The 24383-nt window shown below is 39.1% G+C and overlaps 2 protein-coding genes and 1 long non-coding RNA gene across 5 annotated transcripts; 1 reads left to right on the forward strand and 2 right to left on the reverse strand.

Annotated features, from left to right (window-relative positions):
- Positions 1 to 474: 474 nt before the first annotated feature.
- LOC121053810 lies at positions 475 to 6109 on the reverse strand. 3 transcript variants are annotated; one of them, XR_005811298.1, is made up of 4 exons: positions 5957 to 6109; positions 2020 to 2335; positions 1329 to 1889; positions 475 to 1189 (listed from the first exon to the last, which is right to left on the reverse strand). It is a non-coding gene; the product is annotated as an uncharacterized LOC121053810 (long non-coding RNA). The 3 variants fall into 3 exon arrangements; XR_005811297.1 differs by having other exon boundaries at positions 1329 to 1844; positions 1926 to 2335; XR_005811296.1 differs by having other exon boundaries at positions 1329 to 2335.
- Positions 1590 to 5445, forward strand: LOC102722753 (linoleate 9S-lipoxygenase 1). Its single transcript, XM_006650379.3, has 9 exons — positions 1590 to 1794; positions 1957 to 2249; positions 2696 to 2933; positions 3014 to 3349; positions 3434 to 3519; positions 3616 to 3723; positions 3817 to 4124; positions 4210 to 4473; positions 4561 to 5445. Exons 1-9 carry the CDS (start codon positions 1608 to 1610, stop codon positions 5330 to 5332), a joined length of 2592 nt encoding a protein of 863 aa, XP_006650442.1. The 5' UTR covers positions 1590 to 1607; the 3' UTR covers positions 5333 to 5445.
- A 446-nt stretch (positions 6110 to 6555) lies between the features above and the next one.
- LOC107303889 lies at positions 6556 to 7138 on the reverse strand. The gene has a single exon (XM_015835173.1). It carries the CDS (start codon positions 7091 to 7093, stop codon positions 6788 to 6790), a length of 306 nt encoding a protein of 101 aa, XP_015690659.1. The 5' UTR covers positions 7094 to 7138; the 3' UTR covers positions 6556 to 6787.
- Between the last annotated feature and the right edge of the window lie 17245 nt (positions 7139 to 24383).

The raw sequence follows: 24383 nt of genomic DNA on the forward strand, positions 1-24383 counted from the left end.
ATGTTCGGCTGGTGTCATCTTATCTTTATTGAGACATTGTCCATCTTGTCCCTTGAAAGTCTTGGAGACATGCAGATATGTGAAAAATGGATAATACATTTTCTACAACGCTGACAGATCGAAATATTGTTATCTTGACGCTGCATCCTATACTCATAACAATTACTCCCATTAACTTTCTGACAAGATTTAGGCACGTGTTGCATTGCTTCAATGCTTCATGGCCATTCTCCGTGATCATATACATCTTTTTCTTATGCTTATAAACTAAAATTTAAATTTTTAACTTTAAATTTAAAGTTGATTTTAAGGTTTTTCACCGAAATTTATTTTCCAGCTTAGGTTTTTATATCATTAAGAACACATATATATAAAAGTTTTATACATAAATTATTTTTTATTTGCAAATATACCGTTTAAACCATCACCATCTGATTTCCTACATTAGTGGTCAAATCTGGATAAGTCTGATCAAGCACATACATTTATGATTGGAAGCACATGCATTTATGATTGGAAGGTTCAATTGTGGCTCACATTTTTACAACGAATCTTTCACGATATGAATTCTTTGGAGAGATAAGAAGTATTGTAAGACGGAGTATTTAAGAGATGGATGGATAACAGAACACTGCACACTCATGGAAGCAATTGGCCAGTGACTGCAGACGGTCACTTGCAAACATGTCCTAAATATCCACATGCCCATCATTTCATTTGTTCCCAGTTAAATCTGAGACTGCAGTTTGCAAGATCCAAGATTGGAGTAAAGCTTTAACACACCTTAGGCCCGTAGCTCAGGTCGTCGTCAATGGGCGTCACACCATGGGGCGATTTAGATATTATGCGGATGAAGTGCCTGCCACTCTGCCAGCAAGTAAAGCCAAGAGATCAACAGGTAGTTATTTAACAGGAGACTTGACAGCTGATACTAATCGAAAGCCAAAACTTCTATATGGTTAAAACCTCAGTATAAAAAGGACAATGTAAAAATATTATGATAACAGGTAGGACGGCCATGTGTATCACGCATTCACACCCATGAAAACCGCAAAGTGATCCTACAATGAATATTTTGGCAGCATATCCCAAAACTTTGCTCAGGTCCACAAATGGTTCATTTCAATGCCAACATGAACTTGACAACTTGAGCTTCATACGAGTAAAAATTATGATTCCTTGTCAGCTCCTATCAACATGGCAACAAGAATTAGTATATTGAGAAGGCTGAGACAGGAATTACTGCATCGATCTCTTAGATTCAAATTTACACTCTTAAAACAGGATAAACACCTCTGCAATTCTCGACTAAAGAAAGGGCAACTTACTGTGTGTTGCCCAAGTGAATGAGCTAGTTGACGCCTTGGGGCTCGGTCTTCCTTAAATGATAACCAAATGAAATATCCACTTGCATAATTGCATTAACATACAAGAAATAGCCGGTACCCACAGCCACACCGACATCACCAACCTCCCTTGCCCCCTTCTATAAACACTCATCTCCACCGCTGAGCTCCTCCCTATCGATTGCAACTGCAACACACACACCCCATCATCACCACTACCACCAACAAAGAGACTTTTGCCAGTGATAACAGTATCGCAAGATGCTGGGAGGGCTCAAGGACAAGCTGACAGGGAAAAATGCAAATAAGATCAAAGGCACGGCTGTGCTGATGAGCCGAAAAATACTGGACCCAAGGGACTTCACTGCCTCACTCTTCGACAACATCCAAGAGCTCGTTGGCAACAGCATCACCTGCCAACTTGTCAGTGCCACTGTCACCGATCCAAGTACCACTCTATTTCTCCTTACTTACTTTACTCAAGCCTGTGCATATTTGCTATGTAGAAAGAATTGACGGTCAGCACAGATTGAAGGAAACGAGCTGCAAAGCACCAGTGACACAAATAAAGTGACTAACCTAATGTCTGTTGAATGTATACTTTCTGCAGACAATGGGGGCAGGGGCATTGTTGGATCAGAGGCAAAGATGGAGCAAGGGTTGTCAAACTTACCATCGCTAACACATGCAGAATCCAACTTCAAGGTAAGGTTCGACTGGGACATGGACAAGCATGGTGTGCCAGGAGCCATCATTGTCAAGAACCACCACAGCACCAAGTTTTTCCTCAAGACCATCATCCTCAACGATGTCCCTGGCTGTGGCACTATTGTGTTTGTTGCCAACTCCTGGATCTACCCTCTTGAAAAGTACCACTACAACCGTATCTTCTTTGCAAACAATGTAAGTAAGTTTGTTCTTGGCAAATCTTCTTACAATCGTATCTTCTTTGCAAACAATATAAATCTGTTCTCAGCAAATCTTCTTACCTGTTTAAGATAATTGTGGGTAATTTATCACCCTGCAAATACATAGTTTAAATGATAGCGAAGGACTATGTTATATTCAATTAATCATCCCAATCATTGGTCAGTAAAAATGTCCATAATTAAGCCCCTAAACTGCATGCAGAACAGCCAAAGTGAAGCGGTAATAGGCATCAACAGTTTACGAAATTACAAACATAAAAAATAATGAGTAGACAAAAACGGAAGTTTGTGACAACCACAAGAATGCGTCGGATGCATCTATCATGCAGTTTAAAAGTCTGTGATGCAAAGTAAGACCTTCGTCCGTTCTGGAATTTGGATATTAGTAATTCATATATTTTTGCCTTTAATTCCATGCAGTCCTACCTGCCCAGTCAAATGCCAAAGGCACTGAGTCCATACCGTGAGGATGAACTCCGGTACCTCAGAGGGGAAGATAGGCAAGGGCCATATCAAGAGCATGACCGCATATACCGCTATGACGTCTACAATGACCTCGGTGAGCCTGACCGGGACAACCCACGCCCTGTTCTAGGCGGCTCACAGAAGCACCCGTACCCGCGCCGTGGTCGCACTGGCAGGAGTCCAACTAAAAAGGGTACGGTGTTCCTCTTGGCTCTCTGCATCTAGAGATCGCTTCTTAATAGATCTAACCTCCATGAATGCACATGGCTGCAGATCCAAACTCAGAAAGCAGATTATCCTTGCTGGACCAAATCTACTTGCCAAGCGACGAGCGCTTCGCGCGCCTCAAGATGTCGGACTTTGCTGGGCACTCACTCAAGGCCATTGTTCAGGGAATCTTGCCTGCCATCCGCACATATGTTGATCTCACGCCTGGTGAGTTTGACTCGTTCGAGGACATTATGAAGCTCTACAAGGGTGGCCTGAAGCTGCCCAACATCCCAGCACTAGAGGAGCTGCGCAAGAACTTCCCGGTCCAGCTTATCAAGGACCTGCTCCCAGTTGGAGGCAGCTACCTGCACAAACTCCCCAAACCTGATATTATCAAAGGTGCTGTGATTAGCCATGTGTCAATTACTGTAGTCAATGGGCAGTGGGCTTATTTTTGAACTATTGTACTATGCATTTTTGCAGAGAATGAGGTTGCTTGGAGGACGGATGAGGAGTTTGCACGAGAGATTCTTGCTGGTCTGAACCCCATGGTCATCAGGCGTCTCACGGTGAACTATCCAACACTACACAGTTTTTGATGGTTTGTTGCTCCTGGCAAGCATGACAAACAAGTTTGATGCGACTGTATCATTCTCTGTTCACAGGAATTTCCACCAAAAAGTACTCTTGATCCTAGCAAGTATGGTGACCAGACTAGCACAATCACCCCAGCTCACATTGAGAAGAACCTCGAAGGCCTTAGCGTGCAACAGGTTAGACAGTGATCCATTTCATTTAAAGTACCATGAATAGTCATTTAACAAGCCACCATTAATTGATTTGCTGTCAATCATGACTCAACACAGGCATTGGATAACAACAGGCTCTACATTCTGGATCATCATGATAATTTCATGCCATTCCTCATTGAAATTAACAGCCTAGATGGTATTTTCACCTATGCCACAAGGACTCTGTTGTTCTTACGTGGTGATGATACCCTGAAGCCGCTAGCAATTGAACTGAGCTTGCCACACATTGAGGGCAACCTGACAACCGCAAAGAGCAAGGTCTATACACCTGCATCGAGTGGCACCGAGTCTTGGGTGTGGCAGCTGGCCAAGGCTTATGTTGCTGTCAACGACTCTGGTTGGCACCAGCTAATCAGCCACTGGTACATAGTGGCAACTGTAGCTCTTTGGTAAAAACAGTAAGCACACCATTTCATTGATGTAACATGTTGATGTAAAATCTTGTAGGCTGAACACACATGCTGTGATGGAACCCTTTGTGATCGCTACCAACCGGCAGCTCAGTGTGGCACACCCCTTGTACAAGATCCTCCAGCCACACTATCGCGACACTATGACAATCAATGCATTGGCACGGCAGACACTCATCAACGCCGGTGGCATCTTCGAACAAACTGTCTTTCCTGGCAAACATGCACTGGCAATGTCTTCTGCAGTTTACAGGAGCTGGAATTTCACAGAACAGGGCCTTCCGGATGATCTAATCAAGAGGTAATCAACCAGCAAGAGCCACCTCAGCAATAGGAACAACCAAAAACCACGTAACTTTAAATAACATGTTACAATTTTGTAATGCAGAGGCATTGCCATCAAGGACCCATCCAGCCCATCCAAGGTGCAGTTGCTGATCAAGGACTACCCTTATGCAACAGATGGCCTGGAGGTCTGGCAAGCGATTGAGCAGTGGGTCACTGAGTACTGTGCCATCTACTACCCGAATGATGGTGTTCTCCAGGGCGACGTGGAGTTGCAGGCATGGTGGAAGGAGGTGCGGGAAGTCGGGCATGGCGATCTCAAGGATGCGGATTGGTGGCCCAAGATGCAAACCGTGCCCGAGCTCACCAAGGCCTGCACCACAATCATCTGGATAGCATCAGCACTCCATGCAGCCGTCAACTTCGGGCAGTACCCTTACGCGGGCTATCTTCCAAACCGTCCGACTGTGAGCCGGCGGCCAATGCCTGATCCTGGTTCCAAGGAGTACACAGAGCTGGAGCAGAACCCAGAGAAGTTCTTCATCCGCACCATCACCAGCCAGTTCCAAACAATCCTCGGCATCTCGCTCATCGAGGTTCTATCACAGCATTCATCGGATGAGATCTATCTTGGGCAGCGTGACACGCCTGAGTGGACATCAGACCTCAAGGCGCTGGAGGCTTTCAAGAGATTCAGCAGGAAGCTGGTGGAGATTGAGAGCAAAGTGTTGAGCATGAACAAGGACCCCCGGCTCAAGAACCGGGTTGGTCCAGCCAACTTCCCCTACACGCTGCTGTTCCCCAACACGTCGGATAACAAGGGGGCGGCAGCCGGGATCACAGCCAGGGGCATCCCCAACAGCATCTCAATATGAGATTGCTGCATGTGCCATGCGTTGGTGTAGGTTTGTGGCTGTGTTAATTAGGTCCTAGGGTACAAGCAAGGAAGCTACTTAGTACTATTTGCTAGTGCGCACGAATAAAGCTTCAAATGAACAATAAAGTGACTGTTACGTTTGTTCCAATTTTAAGCAGTTCCACACAGCAAACTCAAGTGAAGAGGCGATGCTGCAACAGGAATGATTAATCATGCAGCCTTACTTCTCTGATGGGATGAATGCTATCTCACTCAATCACAAATTGATTATCGTAAATTTAGCATAACCAGTAGCGGAATCAGAAACTAAACACAACGCAGGATAACAAAGGCGACCAAGTGAGGTTACCGCCAATTTTCCATCTAGCTGTATATTGCGCCCGCCTAAGTTGTCAAGGCAACCCCCGCAACGGCATGCCCTCCTTCGGAAGCTCTGGTTACACATCAAGGCAGCCACTCCACTCTGGAACGCACGAGCCCATCCAGTCTACCCGCAAGCAGCGAGAGTTTCGGGCGTCTTACTCACTCACTCACTACGTCGAGCTCCGCATTGCGAATCTTACAGGGTATGAGAGGAGAGGGGAGGCCGGGAGGGGAAGCGGAGGAGGGGGTGGTACTGAACCTGAGGAAGCGGAGGGGAGGAGGGAGCCGCCGTGGTCTACGCGCCCATGCCCCCACGCAAGGCCGCCGCCGCCGCCGCCGCCGCCACCACCGCGGGATCATCGGAGAAGCCGATCGCCGATCCAACTGGGGCGGTATTCTCTCGCTCGTAAGCTACGCCAAGCCCCAGTGATAAATGGGTCGAAACTAGACGGTAAAAGTTGAAATATATGGGCCGACGGCCCAGAGTCTGGGACTTCTGGGCCTGGTTCTATTTATGTCCTAACTACGCCAATTAATTAAGTTAAGTTAAGAAATGTCTCATTCTCTAAAAATAGTTAAGCAATGTCGCATGGTACATCTATAGATGGGCTAGCCAGCGGACACAGCTTTCACGTCAGTTAAACATGTATACAGGCACAGCCTCAGCTCGGAGCATCGACAGTGCAAATAGTTAGCATACGAGCATCGCCGTTCGCTAATTAAACATACTTTGGCCGGCATACATACACAGCAGGTCATCTTTTACCCTTTTTTCATGAACTATATATTTGAAAAAAAATAATTTATGAATAAAAATTTTATATAAAGTCTTAATGATCTAAAAGTAAATGCTGACAAATAAAATACGATAAAAAAACCAGAATCAACTCTAACTTAAAATTTTAAATTTAAGCTTATAAATATAAGCATATTCCAAAGATGGAGTTGACATAGCCTCGCTTATTTAATCACACGCAGTAACACACTAACACTGATCTGTTACTGTTAACCTGCTCGTCTACAAGTCGCAGTAGATCACAATGACATCAACACGTACGCAGGGATTATTACTAGCTAGATGCCGATTGATTTAATTGATGCAGACGGCGCGGCAGCCCTGGCCACAGTAGTTGAGGCATTTCACGTAGTAGGCCTTCAAGCAGCTCTTGCACCCGGCCTTGTTGGAGGGGTCGCCGCAGGGGGCGCTGCACGAGGTGTCGCGGCCGTTGCCCTTGCACGACTTCTTGCACGCGTGGTCGCACTTGCTGCACGGGAACGGCTTCGTCTTCGGCGCCGCCGCCGTGGCCTGCAGCGGCTCCACGGCGGAGGACAGGAGGATCAGCACGACGACGCAGGCGGCGACGGCGACCGCCCTAGGAGAAGTGGCGCCGGCCATCGATCGATTCGACGATCTATCAGGAATTTAAAATGGAGAGCAGAATCTTTCAGTTAGATTTGAGTGTCGCTAGCTGCTTCATCAGCTCTCTATTTATAGGCAGGGACCGGCTCCGGTGCATTCTACCAGTATCGGTCACACCATTGATCTATTTTTATCAGATGACTGTGATTAAATTATACTGTCAATAATATTAGTTGCAGTAGAAATTTGAAGCGGTCACACCATTGATCTATTTTTATCAGATGACTGTGATTAAATTATACTGTCAATAATATTAGTTGCAGTAGAAATTTGAAGGGATGATATCGTCTTTTTATTGCTAAAAAACAAAATACAACTAATCAAGTAATTAACAAAATACCGTAATACTCTTAAATCAACGAATGAGATTAGTTATACAGGTAGTATAATACTAATTAACAGACGTAAGTACGTGACTAGTCGTCATTTGGCTTTTTGATAGAAAAACTAAACAATATATTTGTAAACGAAATATGTGACTATTGTTTCACTTTTTAAGAAAAAAAAGGAAAACGACGCATTTGTAAATAAAAAATAATTTAAAAGTAAAATTTTTATATATGTGTTCGAGCAATCTAAAAGTGAAGTCTAAAAATTAAACTAGAATGAAAACTCAAAATCAATTCATAACTTAATGGTAAAAATTTAAATGTTTTGCTTATAAATATGAACAGAAGCAAAATGATGGGGTGGATAATTTATAAGTACAACATATATTTATATATGTGTGTTCTTAGTGATTTAAAAATAAAAAGTATAAAATAAACTAGGATGAACACAATCTTAAAATCACTTTAATTTTAATACTAAATTTAAATTCTGACCTGCGAACAGCTGAGACTGCATGCCACTTGCTAGTTGCTAGCGAAGTTGTGTGCACGGTGATCAGAATGCATGTGCGGGTAACGTGCATGCTCCATTCGCGGCAAAATGTTGACTGGACGAGGAGTTTACAATTGCAAGTCGTACGTTGCTCAATCGCCCCTTGGATACGAATGGAAAGAGCATCTACTTTAATCAATTAGTTAACCGATGCGTAACATGATGATTGTTTGACCATCCTACCTAACAGACTACTTAAAGATAAGCATATATCGGCACAAGTAAACAGAAGCTATATTGCTTTGGACGCTGGTGAAAGTCCATTAAGAGAGCAAACAGATTGCAACTGCAGATTACGTTATAACAGCAGTGCAACTGAGCAGAAAAGGAAAGAAAAAGACTCGTAATCACAGGGCTATACATATTTTTACTTTACCACCAATCTATTAATTATTTATATATATGTTTAAAGTTATTAACATCAATATAAATTAAGACAGTGGTAGAAAATCTTATATCGTGAAACGGGGATAATAGAAACTACCCTTACTTTCCAGAATTACTCCAACCAGCTCCAATTAAAGTTGATTCAAAGTGCATGCATGTTGTTGAGCATTTTATAGCTAGCGTAAAATGTTAATACTTCACGTACCTGATATTCAAATATATCAAAATTTTATACTAGAAAAAATATGATATATTTTGGAATCTTATCAAGAATGCTAAATTTGGCTAAAATTTATATATAGGAGTATCCTCCTAGATCTCCAATAGTTTTCCTAATCCCAATATTCCACGAGCAAAGCGGTTCACTGTCCCTAAAACAGGAGGGGAGAGGAAACCCATCCTCAAGACCTCAATACATGTTTTCTTTTTGGTTGGACGCCTATCCAAACGTTCGTGGATTTGTGGCAAACACTTTGTACGTAGGATGGTTAGTGAACAAGATTCAAAATATTTTGTCCATTATCTATATGAAAAAAACACCAGCTAGCTCTCACCCTTGCTTCGGTGCCAACAAGACCTTCACGCGGGGAAGAAGTTTTTTAGCACACGGGTGTATATACACCCGTTGCTTACATGTCATCTACATAGTTATAAAAAAATATAAAAAAATTGACAAGATAGTTTGATATGAGTTATATCACTCCATCAACATGCAAGTTTAAATTTAACTTCTACAAGTTTTAGCAAAAATAACAAAAACAACTATGAATATGCATATACTTAGTTTCAGTTTTATTTGTTTTTTCTATAACTTGTAGAAGTTGAATTTAAACATGCATGTTTGTGAAGTGATATAACTCATATTAATCTATCTTGTCAAATTTTTTTATATTTTTTATGACTATTTAGATAATATACAAGTACACGGATATACATACACCCATGTACTAAAAACGGTTTCCCTTCATGCGGAAGCTACTTCCGCCCTCCCATTTGAGCTATGTGCGACCACCCACCGCCGTTGGTTTGGACGCCCATGGCATGGGGGGAGGCTAAGCGCCACCACCCTTCGTCCCACTGTCTCGCTTACACTGCCACTGCCCACATCGCCTAACTTGTTGATAGGGCTTGTCCTCCCTCTCGCCCATATTTAAGATTATATATTGAGATATAATATATTGGGTTCTACTAAAGCATTTTAATTTATACTCTTGGTGATGAGTCTGTTATCTACTCCACCACTAATCCTCTTGTACTTTTTAAAATGAAAAATAACTAGTAACTATGTATCAAACCATTTTTACTGACTCTATTTTAATAAGATGTTAATTATATTGTTTTAATAAAATTTTGTTACAACACATGTGTAATATGCAAGTAATTATGGAAAGAGCTCTAATAAATAATTGTTGGAAATAAGATATTGGTAAGGTGTTGGATATATTAATATATATACTCAACGACTGTCTATGTTGAGCCACATCATTAACGTGTTTCAACCGTTGGTTCAGTCTGTCCCCCAGACATCCACCTATGATCAAGCCTACAAAATATACCAATAAGCATAACTAAAACATTAATCTAATATATGTTAAAGTTGTACTCCATATTAAACATCCGTTACATATCGTTTGATATGTTTTAACTCCCGTAGAAGCAAAATTTAGAGTGGAGTTGTGGAGCTACTCGAACCCAGTTCTATGTCACTAGTTTATTTTTTAGATCGCTATAGCCTATTTCACTTCTATTTTGCGTAGAGTTGAAATTGTTAAGTTGGGCTCCAGCTCTATAAAAAGTTTAAGTGTAGCCTTGCCAAATAGATCCTTAGACTAGTGTTTTTAGCGTAGTTAGTGTTTGGCAACCATTCTGAACTATACAGAGGTAATAGCTATAAGCACGAATATTTTCGTACGACACTCGTACGACCAAACGGACAGGAAGAAGAGCACGGCGCACGTGCGCATGAACAGGACTAAAATCGTCGTAGTACAACCATATATAGTACAAAAAATATCGTTCGTATAGCATCGCTTCTATACAGACCGTTTGTAATACATGGGATCGTTACATTTAAGATAGATTAGGTGCTGTTTGGTTTGATCTCGTAAACGTAAATGTAAATGTAAATGGGAGTAATTCTGGTGCTACCTGATTACATCGTATCAAATTGCGTTCTTTGTTTGATTTGATGCTGTAACGCATACGTATCAGTTCACGTTGTTTGGTGTGTGTGACCGTCATGGTGTGTGTGACCGCCATGGCAACGAGCGCAATGGTGGTGGCAGCGAGCCTAACAGCAGCGGCAGCGAGCGCGACGGCGGCGGTGTGGGCAATAGGGGTGGCACGACTTGTGTCGCTTGGGAGCAAGAGGATGAGGTCACTCGACAGCTCCTTATCGTTAAGTGATACACTTCGAGCCAGGATCGATAACCCTTCTCAATTATGCCGGTATTCGATTGCGGGGTATTTGATTACGGGCCTCCGCAAACAAACAATTTTTAATAAATTTGGTTACCATAGTAACGGATACAGGCTGAAAAAGTCCAACCAAACAGCTCCTAAGTTAAACAAACAAGACACCCGTCTACAGCGTAAGAACTTAGTTTCGGTCTGCAGATATTCGGATGACCGGAGCAGATCAACCGATGGCTCCTGCAAACTTTGGACAAACCAGACAACTCCTAAAATATAGCGATCGGACCGAAAATAGTATATATATTTCCTCTATGTTTAATATTATTTTTCGTTCAGGATAGGTTTTGGTTAAACTTCTATAATTTCGATAACAAATTTCAATAACAAATAATGTGATAATACTTCTCAAGGAGAAGAACATATGTATATCATTTGTATCACATTCAAATTTAGCATTCAAGAAATAATTGGTGGTTGAAATTTTAGAAGTTAATCAAATCATGTCATAAGAGATAAATATTTTTTAATCAAGTGGCTAATTAAACAGCATCAAAACACCGACAAAGTAAAGCAACAGACACAAAAGCGCCGACAAATTAAAGCAGGCCCGTCTCTCCTGTCTCTTATACCCAGTTTGAGTACTATATGACTTTTTGGTTCCAAATGACACAACAGGCACCACAGCCAGCAGTTCCTAAATTTTTTTTTCAAAAACATCACATCGAATTTTTAAATACTTAAATAAAACGTTAAATATAGATGAATCAAAAACTAATTACACAGTTATAGAAGAAATCTTGAGACGAATCTTTTGAGCCTAATTAGTCCATGATTAGCCATAAGTGCTACAGTAACCAACATGTGCTAATGACGGATTAATTAGGCTTAAAAGATTCGTCTCGCAGTTTCCAGGCTAGCCGTGAAATTCGTTTTTTTATTCGTGTCCGAAAAACCCTTCCGACATCCGACCAAATATTTAACGTGACATTTCTCTAAAAAAATTTCTCAATCTAAACACCCCTAAGCACTCGTATGCATCGTATCGTAGCAGCAATCTGGTGAAGAGAGTTGAGCACATCCTGCCCGTGCATTTCCATCTTGCTAAACGCAGTTGGAACGGCAGTAGTCGCCGCAGCGGGGCAAGCACCGGTAGAAGTAGGCCTGCATGCAGCCCTGGCAGGAGTTGCAGTTAATTGTAGCTGCACGGCCCGCTGCCGGCGTTCGCGCAGGAGGCGTTGCACATCTCGTCGCACTGCCTGCAGGCCATCGTCTGCGCCGCCGCCGAGGACAACGCCAGCGCCACGGCCAGCACCACGGCGACGGCGACGGAGGATGTCATGGGAGAGGGAGGAAGCCGCCGTATATTCTGCCTAGAGGTACACGAGATCGATCGATCAGATCAATTGCGACTGTGACCTAAACTAGATCTTCATGTACTGAATTGATTGGTTGATCGATCTACGCTCTATTTATAGTCATAATGGCAAATGCAGCGTTGGCTATTATGCATGGTAAATGTTGGCTTCAAACCTCTAACCTGGAGTCCTTTTTTTTTCCCCTGTGAAATCGGAGTTTCTGATTTAGTTAAATCGATATGCATGTGCTGGCTGACCGCTCCTACTTAATCATTTGATAAATTTCTCTCGATTTTGGAGCGATTCTAGCTAGATTTTTGACCTTTAACAATGGCAGGAAATTAAACATCCCACCATAAATTAATACCTCATTTTAAAAAATAAGGCATGATAGCATTTACAATTGTTTATTATTTTTTGAACATTTTTATTTTTTTAAAAAAATAAACCTTCCCAAAACTTGTTTACAGATTTGAACCTATTGATTACGACAATCTACCTGACTAAATGACACTATGACACGTTAGTGTGACACTTTGTTAAATCTTGATATAAGTTTTAGGATGGTTTAGTTTTATAATTAAAAATTAAAAGGTTTAACAATAGAAAATTCACTTTTACACTGTCTCACCTCTTCTTTGACCGTTAGTTTTTATTATATTATATTAACATCAACTATAAAATCAATATTATGTGGATATATTTTTAAATACAAATCTAGTAGTAACAAATATATTGTAAGCTCAACTACTAGCAAAAAAAAATTGAATACTGACTTCGTGGAAAACAAGGACACCTTATATTTTCTAGCTTGGGAGTACCGTTACTAGTCGATAAACCCATGCATACTGAACTATTGTCTATGAAATATAGTTGCTTATATTAAAAAATACACATAAGTTACAGTTTACAAACGATTAATTTTGAGTTTTTGGTTTAAATTATTAAAATATAAGATTTAAGAATCCAAGATAGGTACAAATTTAGAATAATTAAATAAGAGTCCTGTTATTTCGAATTGTATGTTTTATTTAACACGAACAATCAACATGATCTATTACCAAGATATGATATGATCCGTCAAATCAATAATTAGATCTTTGTACTCTTTCCATCTCAAAAATATTTTTAAATAGTGATTATTTTGGACAAAAATATTCTCCCAAAATAAGAAACAACTTTGAGACTAAGAAGGAAGGAAAAGACATTAAATAGGAACATACACAATTATTATAGAACCTTTTATTACAAAAGGGTAAGTGTGTGTGTGTATATGTTATTATACATGAACACTAATTTGTCTAAAATTGACTAAAATAGTCACTTATTTTGAGGAAAAGAAAAAAATAATATCAGAGCTTTTTGACTTTTTAAACTTAGCAAACTGAAACATCTAAGTAGCTAAAAGAAATAAAATCAATCGAGACCCGTTAGTATTGGCGAGCGAGAGCGGAACTAGGGTTTTTATCACAATAAATCTGAAGCGGTTTCATTCAATTTGTTATGGAATGGACGATGGAAAAACCAGCAAGCAGCCAGCGTAGGCTGTGTTGCTGTAGCGCGCCCTATGGAGTTGTACAAAGCCAGCAACTGTTTTGGGGCGCATGCATAGGCAATACAGGACTGATGATGATGGGGCAGCGTGCGCAGTGAACTGGTTTTCTAATAAAAAGATTAGAAGATCTGGCCAGAGAAGGTAATAAGTTTGTGTGTTACGTGGGCTATTATTATTATTATTATTATTATTATTATTATTATTATTATTATTATTATTATTAAAGTTCAGTGGTGCATTACATATTAAATTAAATTGATATGGTACAACCACGGTTAAATCTTTTTAAATTTTAATTGGACAGTTCATACAAATGATCACAACACGTATATATACGATTGCCTAATCGTAAAATATAACTTCCTGTTAACCCTTTGTAGCTATACCTGCCATTTTAGGTATACATATATATTAGTGTCCATATAAATCAAATTGATCTATCGATTAATATTTATGATATATATATATATATAGACATATTAGCATCCATTAAATTCTGACAAGACTATGTATCTAAATATAACTAGAAAATCTTACACTATAAAATAAAATAAATACTTAAACAATATTATAAGAATTAGCCATTAAATCAAAATGAAATAAATGGTCAAAGTGTGATGAGCTTTTGCGTGGGTAATAGGAGCTCGGCAGCCATGTATTGCATACGTTTTACGCTTTCTAATATTATCGATTTTTATAAGTGTTAAATGAACATATACATATATAATATTTATGTATAATATTTATGTATAGATAAATCTAATTATAACTGCAACGTTTAGGATATGGATCCGATGAGGTGGGTGGGAAGTTTTAATCGAGCTCATTAGTTTGACAGTAGGGGGAGAATTGAAGACTTCGTTAACAACGATTTCAACATTTTCGAGACAGATATTGACCACGAAGCCGAGCCGGCCGGCGGCATCTGCAGACTACAGGTACCGCGCAGCTGCTTCGCATCACCGACCACACCACACGTGCTTTTTCTTCCTTTTTTTCTAGATAGGAACGCGCTACCGAAGCAGTACTGCTGCACACAGTACTGCTGCACAGGGCCGGATCTACGATCTGAAATTTGGGGGCTGGCTACCTTCTTTTCCCTCTCTTCTCCCCCTGTTCCTGTCCTTCTTCTCTTTTATTTTTTATAGGAATCCAGCGTGTAAAGCTAGAGCCTCCGTAGTCCATTGCTACATCCACCCCTAGTGCTGCATGCCTCCCAAAACAATTTTATTTTTGCTTATTCCATACTTACTAATAAAAAAGTATCTTAACTTTATTAAATTAGTTTTATCCAGTTCTAATATATTTGTAAAATGTTTTTTACGAACTTTATTTGCTCATCTAAACATTCTCAATGGTAATAACTATTGGCAATGAATCTGTCACTAGCTCACAAGCTCCCTGATTTTTATTTTTAAAAGAAAAACAGTGACAATAGACCTATATGTCAATCACATCCACTAACTTTATTTTTCGTGAGAAGAAAAAAAGTTGCGCAATGAATAGACTCACACGTCAATAACAAATATATGCAGTAATTCAGAGATGCTAATGATTTTTTAAATAAAATATCGTTACAATACATAAACAATATGGTAGTAATATAATAATTAATGAAAGATTAACTTATTTTTGATATGATAAACAGTGGACCAAAATAATTTTATTTTAGAATAAATTCAGTACAAGTGTACAACGTGGTAACACATATACGTACATAGCACAGCACGTAAACATTTCATATTTTACGACAGGACAGTCGGTGCCGCCGCTAGCCCATAGGATTTTCTTCTTTTTTTTTTCAGTTCAACCGCTGGTGCAGGTCACACTGCAGGACTGGCCACAGTAGTTGCGGCATTTCGCGTAGTAGGCGTCCAGGCAGCTCTCGCACCCGGCCTTGTTCGAGGGGTCGCCGCAGGGGGCGCTGCACGAGCCGTCCCGGCCGTACCCCTTGCACGACTCCTTGCACGCCTCGTCGCACTTGCTGCAGGGGACCTGCGCCGCCGCCTGCTCCGCGGCGGAGGACATGAGCAGCACGGCGCAGAGCGCGGCGACGGCGACGGCGGCGCGACCGGAGGCAGCCATGGATGAGTCGATCCGTGGTGTTTGGATTTGACGTCGATCAAGCAAGTTGTAGTGGCAAGTTGAGGTGTTTGGATGTGTTGGGTTTTTTTTTTTGGCAGCCAGGTTTTAGCCGGCATTATTTATAGGCAGGAAACACACTGCAGATGCCAGGTTAATTTTTTGTCACTGGATTACCAGATGCACGCAGACACGGCGTGGCCCGTGGACATGATATTTGAACGTTGACTTCTTAAACCGTGATGCACTTCCCAATGTATAATTGTTGATTAGTTCGTGCAAATCTGAATTCTATTTGAGGAAGGTGGAATGCTGATTGTTTACGGTAGCAGAGTTGCCGGCTGCAGGGTTATGAGGTAGTGGTAAGAATCAGGCTATCCTCTCGGATGTACTCAGCATTTTTTTAATAAAGAAAATTTCAACTCATGTAAGGTGACACGTGTTAGTGATGGTTTGGATTTTTATGAAAAAGCTAAATGATATGTTTGAAAATAAAAAAGAATTTATAAATAAAATTTTCTATATATATTTTTAGTGATCTAAAAGCTAGTGGTTGAAAATAAATTTTGGTAAAAATTTTTAAAATTAATTTTAAATCTAAGGTTAAGAATTCAAATTTTATGTTTTAAGCGTTAGCGGACGGTGTAAATTGAGTTATTAAGAGAAAATTGAAAAAATAAGAGGTTGATTTTGCAAAGTATTCAGGAAGCTTTCACAGGGTAAATCCATAATCTGCGCCTGGCTCGGTGTAATTCCCGTATATTTGTAAACACGCCTCATGTCGTGACTGTCGCCGTGTTTTGTTTCCGTGTTTTTCCTAAAAGGATTTTCCGTGTTTTCCCTTGTTGACCGTCTTTATTTATCTGTCGATTTATCATCTATTAAAGGTTAGAGCATCTACAATTTTGAAACTAGTGTGTGTATATATCAGTGGTATTTGATCGTCGCAAAATACGTCTTAGATCATGGTATCCAAGAAGTTCGATTCTGACTTTTGGATATAAATATGCATGACAGTGAAGACACGCCACGCCACCCACTACATATAGTCAATATAAACCACACTTTGTAAGCACAGTAAACCGAAAATTTACTCCCTCCGTATTTGGATGTAGGATGCTTTTGACTTTTAGACTAATTGTTTAATCATTTATCATATTATGTATATATATTAATAATATATATTATGCTAAAGTATTTATAGGGATAAAACAAGTTCCACCAATATAAAAAATGTTTAATGTTTTACACATGCTTAAGTACTTATGTTTCATCTAATTTTTTTAATATATATGGAGGGAGTAGTTCGGTTCTATACTAGATTTTTTTTTTCATTTTTTCAGATAATACTAGTTTTTCTTAATGAAGTATTGTAGCCTTATCTTTTCACTCACATTTATGCTTATAAATTAAGTAAAACTTAATTTTGAAGTTTTCATCGTAGTTTATTTTTCTAATTTTGGATTTTAGGTTACTAAGAACACATACAAAATTTTTATCTATAAATTATAAATCATTTTATTTATTCTTAGCATAAGCGAAACAATCAGACTATTAACTTCGACGCTAGAGAAGCAGTTTCAGTGACCAGAATGATCCATGGGGATAGATATTTTGTCGAAGAGCATTTTTCTCATCCTTAGGAGGTACTACCACTGTTTTTTATGTAAAATTTAGTACATTTTACTTAGGTATTAAATTTTATTAAAAAACAGTGTTACTTTCTATCTCTTATGGATGATAAAATTGATCGGACCATTGTGGAGTACACCACACTGCCGCTGTCGCTGAAATCGGAGAAGATGAGCAGTGCGCCGGTCGGTCGCGGGCCTTCATTTGTGGAGTATCGCCCAAAAACTGGGGACGTGCTCGAGTCTGGTTGGGTTGCCGAGGCTTAGGGTGACCCAGAGCCCGTGTATTGATGGGCTAAGGCCTTGTTTAGTTACTAAATTTTTTTTCCAAAAACATCACATTAAATTTTTGACACCTAAATTAAGCATTAAATATAGATGAACTAAAAAAATAATTACATAGTTACGGAAGAAATCTTGAGACGAATCTTTTAAGCCTAATTACATAGTTACGGAAGAAATCTTGAGACGAATCTTTTAAGCCTAATTAAACCCATGATTAGCCATAAGTGCTACAGTAACCAACATGTGCTAATGACAGATTAATTAGGCTCAAAAGATTCGTCTCGCGGTTTCTAGGCTAGCCGTGAAATTCATTTTTTCATTCGTGTCCGAAAACATCTTCCAACATCCGATTAAATATTTAACGTGATATTCTCCCAAAAATTTTCTCAACCTAAACACTACCTAATAAGCTATCGTCAAAGGCCTGCAAGGGGCCTTCTTTCTCGTTAAAGAACGGGAAGGGGCCGAGTTCCCGTTTGTTTGGGCTTTCTCTTTGGGTTTAATTCAGCTGGCACCTAGCGTGGGCTGCCGTCATACGTGGTAAAGCCCGCCGTTCGATCCTGCCTTGACGGGCTCGTTTCCAAAAGAGAAAAAGGTCATTTACATTTAGCCTCTCTCAACTATCGGCGCAGTTTTGACTGATGTGTCACTTACGTGGCACGTTAACTTGATCTTTATCCTATGTATAGCTTACGTGTAATTACAGCCAGTAAAACAATAAAACCATCAACAACAAATCTATAAGTACCTATCCTATAAAAAAGGAATTTGTAAGGTCACACATATGATATATGATGGGCTCACATGCCAATCGCACGGTGAGGCCTACATATTAACCACTACCTTCCCTTTTCCTTCACCTGATCATCGACGGTGAACTCCGGCGTCTCAGTAGAGTTAATGATAACACGGTATCCACCCTATTTCACCCGGCCTTCTAGACACTCCTAACCCTCGGCCTAGAACTCTAGGACTCCACGTAGAACATATTGCTTTGCGCAAACATTATGTGGTTGTGCCCTGTCATGATAGTCACCTCACCATGTATACTGTGCCGTCCATGTACACCAATGAGGAGGCCTCCTAGGTACGTGTTGAACGGCGCTTGCGTCGCACCGTCGCCCAAGAAGTCTTGAACTTGGTCACCTCAGTGACACAATCCAAGCCTGGCGGGTGATGACCTAGGGCCCATGCCAAAAAGGGTCTATTAACCCCTCCTCAGCGAAACACACAAACAATATTTTGGACAACATTAATTTTAAAAATATCATTGATAATTTTGCTTTAAAAATGACCGTAGATGTTTATTTCTGCAAAATACGATAGGTATTTCTCATTAACAATTCAAGGTATTCATACTATTTTAATACTTTAATTTTAGTTTTATACTATATTGATAGTGTTTATTGATATGATTATATCATATGGTTTATATATGTAATATGATTTATATAAAATAATAGTCTTAAGGGCCTGTAGAGCCAGCCCTAACGCAATCGAGTTTTTTTAAAAAACTTTTTAATAAATAATTTTATTACTAAACCTCGACGAAAAATATTTTTACTGTATATATCTTTTGACCACATCGTTATTGGTGATATGGCAAAAACGCTAGTGTTACTGACGTGGCAAGACAATGCTGTCACACCGCCGACACTGACGTGACAACTATATTTTTTATTGTCTTCTTGTCTACCCATAATGCTATGGATAACTTTTACTATTTAGTTGCTATAGACTAGTTATATAATGCGTAAAGGTAGCTGAATGAAATTTTTTATTCCCTATGTACTGCTTTTCAAGCACATCTCTGTTTGCTTGCTAACTTGCCATAATACTATTTGCTTGCTAAGAGCAACTCCAACAGCTCTATATCCTAACTTGTTATTTCTGTTTTTTTGGCAAATTGTAAAAAAACTGCATCCAACTGTTTGTTATTCGGGGTTCCTAAATTTTAGCAATTTGTCATATCCTCTCCTTGCGCATATATATCCTCTCGTTTGCGTGTATATATAGGAGTCTGGATTTCACTTAGCATCTAGAAAATTACGACGCTCGGTTTCTCTCGCGCCTCCTGCTGGAAATTCACGTGGAGTCCCGACGTCGCCCACTGCCAATTCAGAGGCGCCGCCCAGGCGCCCACTGCCCGAGCCGCCGCCGACCGGCGTCCCACCGTCGGTCGAGGCCCTTTCCCGCACTCCGCGGCCCGTTCCTGGCCGCCGCCGCCCAGCGTCGCAGCCCCTCGCCCGCTTGCCGTTGCATCCCCCCCCCCCCGCCAACGCCCGCAGCCCCACGCGCCTCGGTGCCGCCGACGCCCAGCGTCGCGGCAGCATCGCCCTCGCGCTCCCGGCACCGCACACCCGTCTCCTGGCGCAGCGCCTCGCCCCACCCCGCGCGCTTCACCCCGCAGCACGGCCTCCGGTGAGCATTTCCTGAAAAATGACGAGTACAACGGATTCATAGTTAATCCTAAAAACCGAAATGCTTACTTGATTATATGAAGTGTTGCTTGTGCTAATTGATCTTGTATTGCTTCTGAGACTAGTTGTTCTGTTCTAGTGTTCTTCCTTTGGATGTGTGATGCAGTTGGGGTGAGGCGGGTGTGACTTTGTAAGCTGCAAGCACCTCCGGCTTGAATTAGCAAGAGTAGTGCGGCATGGCGCTGGACGTCGCGGGCGGGCGCGCGGGCTGGCGACGGCTCTGCTCTGGGTTGCTGGATGCGATCTCCCTCTCGTCTCATGACAACTTCCAACGATCTTGAGCACTGTTTTTGTTTTTGTTAAGTGTAATATCCCTAACTCTTGGGATGAAACAATTTTTTTTGCCATATTATTTATAAACTTGCTAAAATATAAGATTTAGGAAACGAAAATCGAGTAACTGTTAAAGTTTCGAGCTAGTCTACGTTATTGTAGAATAAGAGCAATTTTATAGTCCTTAAGAAGATATCATGATGTACTAAATTTTTAGTGTAAAATTTTAGTACTACCTTAATTACTACCTTAATTACTCAAGGAATAATAAAATCACGCACACCACGAGCCGAGCACGTGACGCACGTCGACGTCGCGGTTGGAGGGGTGGGGCTGAGGAGATCGAGACGTGTATTCCCACGCGTTTCACGTCTTGCCCGGTATAAATAGAAAATTCGGTCTTAAGCTATCATACACGTGGTAGGGTACCCTACCAGCTAAGGTCGTCGTCAGCAGCAGCGCAGTCATGGGATTTATTTTTAGCCACTTGCTATTATAAACGATGAAATTAATGAAAATTTTAAAAAATATTTTATAAATATAAGATAATAAACTTCTATATAAAACTTATAAATAACACATCGTTTAGTGCACAAAACCGAGGAATTATCCGCAGATAAGTTGCACAAATGTATTACGGTCTTTATTTCATAGTGCATAAAACTAGTACGAGATTTAATTCATTATAGCAATATGAATTTGTATATGATCTTATCAAGATTTGTATTTATAGAATATGTTAAATTTTATTGCACAATTGACATCGAAAATAGTATTTCAGCGTGTCACACATAAAGGTCTGAGAGTCTCTGTATTAATTAGAACTTGGCTAAAAATAGGTGTGACCATATAATTGATAAGATATAATAACGCTTTAGGACCTAGTGATTCAGTAATCAACTCCGTAGAAATTTGCATACAAGAAAGGAACATATAACATATCTTATCGGCCAAGGTGGAGTATAACATTCAATGGGTCATGCTATTTATTAGAACCATGTTAGAAGATCGGACCGAATTGAGACAGTTCAAGATTGAGGCGAACCGAAGCCGATACCATCGAATGTTATACTATTAAACGTAAGCCAATAAGACTATTTATATAATTATGCTCATAAACACATGTCTCATCACTTAAGGACCAAAGTGTGTTTAATACTAGCCAAACCAATAGTCACTGATCACAATCTTAGAAGATCGGATCGAATCGAGGTAGTTTAAGATTGAATAGTGAAAACATGTTCAAACCAGGATTGGACATTTTTGAATTGATGACTCAAGGTGACCTACTATACTAGCTTGAATTCTTAAACTAAGCAAATCTATAGGTAATCCGTAGCCGTCTTGAAAGCAAGACCGAACTGAGGCGGTATAGGGTTGGAGCCAACGAGATAAGAATTAAACCAAAGATTTGTTGGTTTAAACACTCAGCCAACAGGCCACTAAAAAATTATGATCTAAAACTCCAATGAACGATCCATATCTATACATAACATGATCCAGATTAACACTAGAAAATATGCACAATTGATCAGACTGAACCGAGACAAAATTAAGTATGAAATCATTGCAAACTTGAACCAGACCGATAATACATACGAATCATGAATGATGTACTGTGACTATTCCAAATGTGCATAACTAATTTAGATAATCACAAAACATCAGTTAAACCATCTAATAAATTAGATAGAATATTGAACTTAATCGAGAAAGTCGTATCGAATCTGCTCAATTGGGCGACGAAAGCTAACTTTCATCGTGATGTTCGGGATTGATCAACACAACCCTGCTCGGACAGCTCGCTCCGTCGAATCTGATGGTTTACATGGACTGGGGTTCATGTATTTATAACAAAAAACTAACTAACCTTATTAGATGGATAAGTGCCGTACCTTAACTTATCTTTACATACCCAAACTCAACTTTCTTAATACATAAATAAATCTAAACTATTCTATTTTACATTGTACTTTTTCAACAAGGACTCCTAGCCGATTCTTCCTTGGAGTCATGTCTTCTGTCTGATGCCAACTCTTACTCTTATCTGATTCAGATTCTATCGCTCATCTTTTTCTCCCTATTCGATTGTTTTCCCAATCGGCTTCATCCAACTTCTAGCCCCTCATCCGATCCAGCATTAACTTCCAAACGGCTGTAATGCCAAATCCTGCCGTTAATATGCATGTAACTATATTTTAGGAAGTATCATCTTACAGCAAGATTAATGTCGTTAACTATTGGCTCCAATTAATAGAACCTCAGCATCTAACGGATGATTACATCACCAGTAGTATTATACACGTGCTAACGCTATAGATCAATTTAATAATACAAATAAGATATTATAAATTCTTTTAAATGCAATCATATATAAACCAAACTTTTGAATTTGTTTTTCTACCAAGCATTTATTAATCTAATTACTTAATTGATAAAATAATAGGAAAACACTAGTTAATAATGATTATTGTAATTTTATAAAATTATTTATAGGTTGGACCATGTTGTAATAAATTTCAAGTTTTTAATTTGGGACGGTAATAGCAGAACTTGCAAGGCCCAAATTTATATGCTAATATAAGAAACATTACAATAACAAATTGATACACTAATTTCAGAATCACTACAATATCAAGCAAGGATAATTTTAATTAAATAATTTACTTATATTATCTAAAATTAACATAAAATTTAAACTATATAAAGCTATTTTAATGAAAACTACTTTATACAAACATGAGTTGCATCACATATAACTTTTTGTCTTTCTATAGTAAATAAAGTTTTGTTGACGTTTGTATATGTCAAAGAAAAAAATTGTTGTGCAACTCCCAAATATCACGTAATTCAAAGTCCAAAATTTATCATGAGTTTAAAATAAATTTCATTGTGTCTTCTTATATTACGTAAAAATATATTTAAATTAAATATTAAGTGATCGTATAATACATAACAAATATTTATCACACAATTTCTTTGTAGTTTAGAAAATATATGACATTTTTAACAAAGTGAAATTACTAATTATAATTTTCTTTAGTTGTGTCTGTAGTTTGTTATTATCAGGAGGTGCACAAATCTTTCAATGATATAAAAAATATTCTACAATGATGAATCATTTGACAGATCAAGAAATTTACTTCTTTCACAAAAAATATGGTGCTAAAAATATTTTTAATTTGAAGAACACCAAGTAGTACTCAATCATATTTTTCAGAGATTTATATATGATATTATTGTCAATGATTCAACTACTTGGTGTCCAATAATTTTAATTTTGAAGAATTTCAGCAAGCGACAAACCGAACTGTCGCTCAGTCGCTCACTAGTAGTATTATTAATGTATGCCAATAATTTGAGACCACCTGCTCCTACGGATCGGGTATCTGATTTTGCGCAAAAAAAGTCATGCACTACATAAATATATTTCAATTATTAAATTTTTGAAACATAATTTGATCACAATGGAGACATTTAGTTTCTATTGACGAAACATCAATTTTCAATGTTACATCAATAATATAGTAAATACTACCTCCCCATAATAACTTTATTTTTCGATTTTTTTTCCAAACATTTGACCATTCGTTTTATTTGAAAATTTTGTAAAAAACTTTAAAAAAAATTAGTCACATATAAAGTATTATTCATGTTTACGTCTAGTAATACTAAAAATATTAATCGCAAAAATATTTAAAATAAGACGAAGAGTCAAAACACTCTATCTAACAACTAACAAAACTTAATATGGGGACGGATGTATTTCACTACTATATTAAAATATGTTTCTATATATTTAAAATATTAAAACTAGATAGAGAATGAGGGAGTAGATGAGAGATTTGAATGCATGCTGACAGAGAGATAAGAGAACGCGCGAAGCCAACCATGGTGTCCATGGCTCCATGCAGCGGCTAT

The sequence above is a fragment of the Oryza brachyantha genome, chromosome 3, assembly GCF_000231095.2.
Source record: "Oryza brachyantha chromosome 3, ObraRS2, whole genome shotgun sequence".
NCBI lineage: Eukaryota > Viridiplantae > Streptophyta > Magnoliopsida > Poales > Poaceae > Oryza > Oryza brachyantha.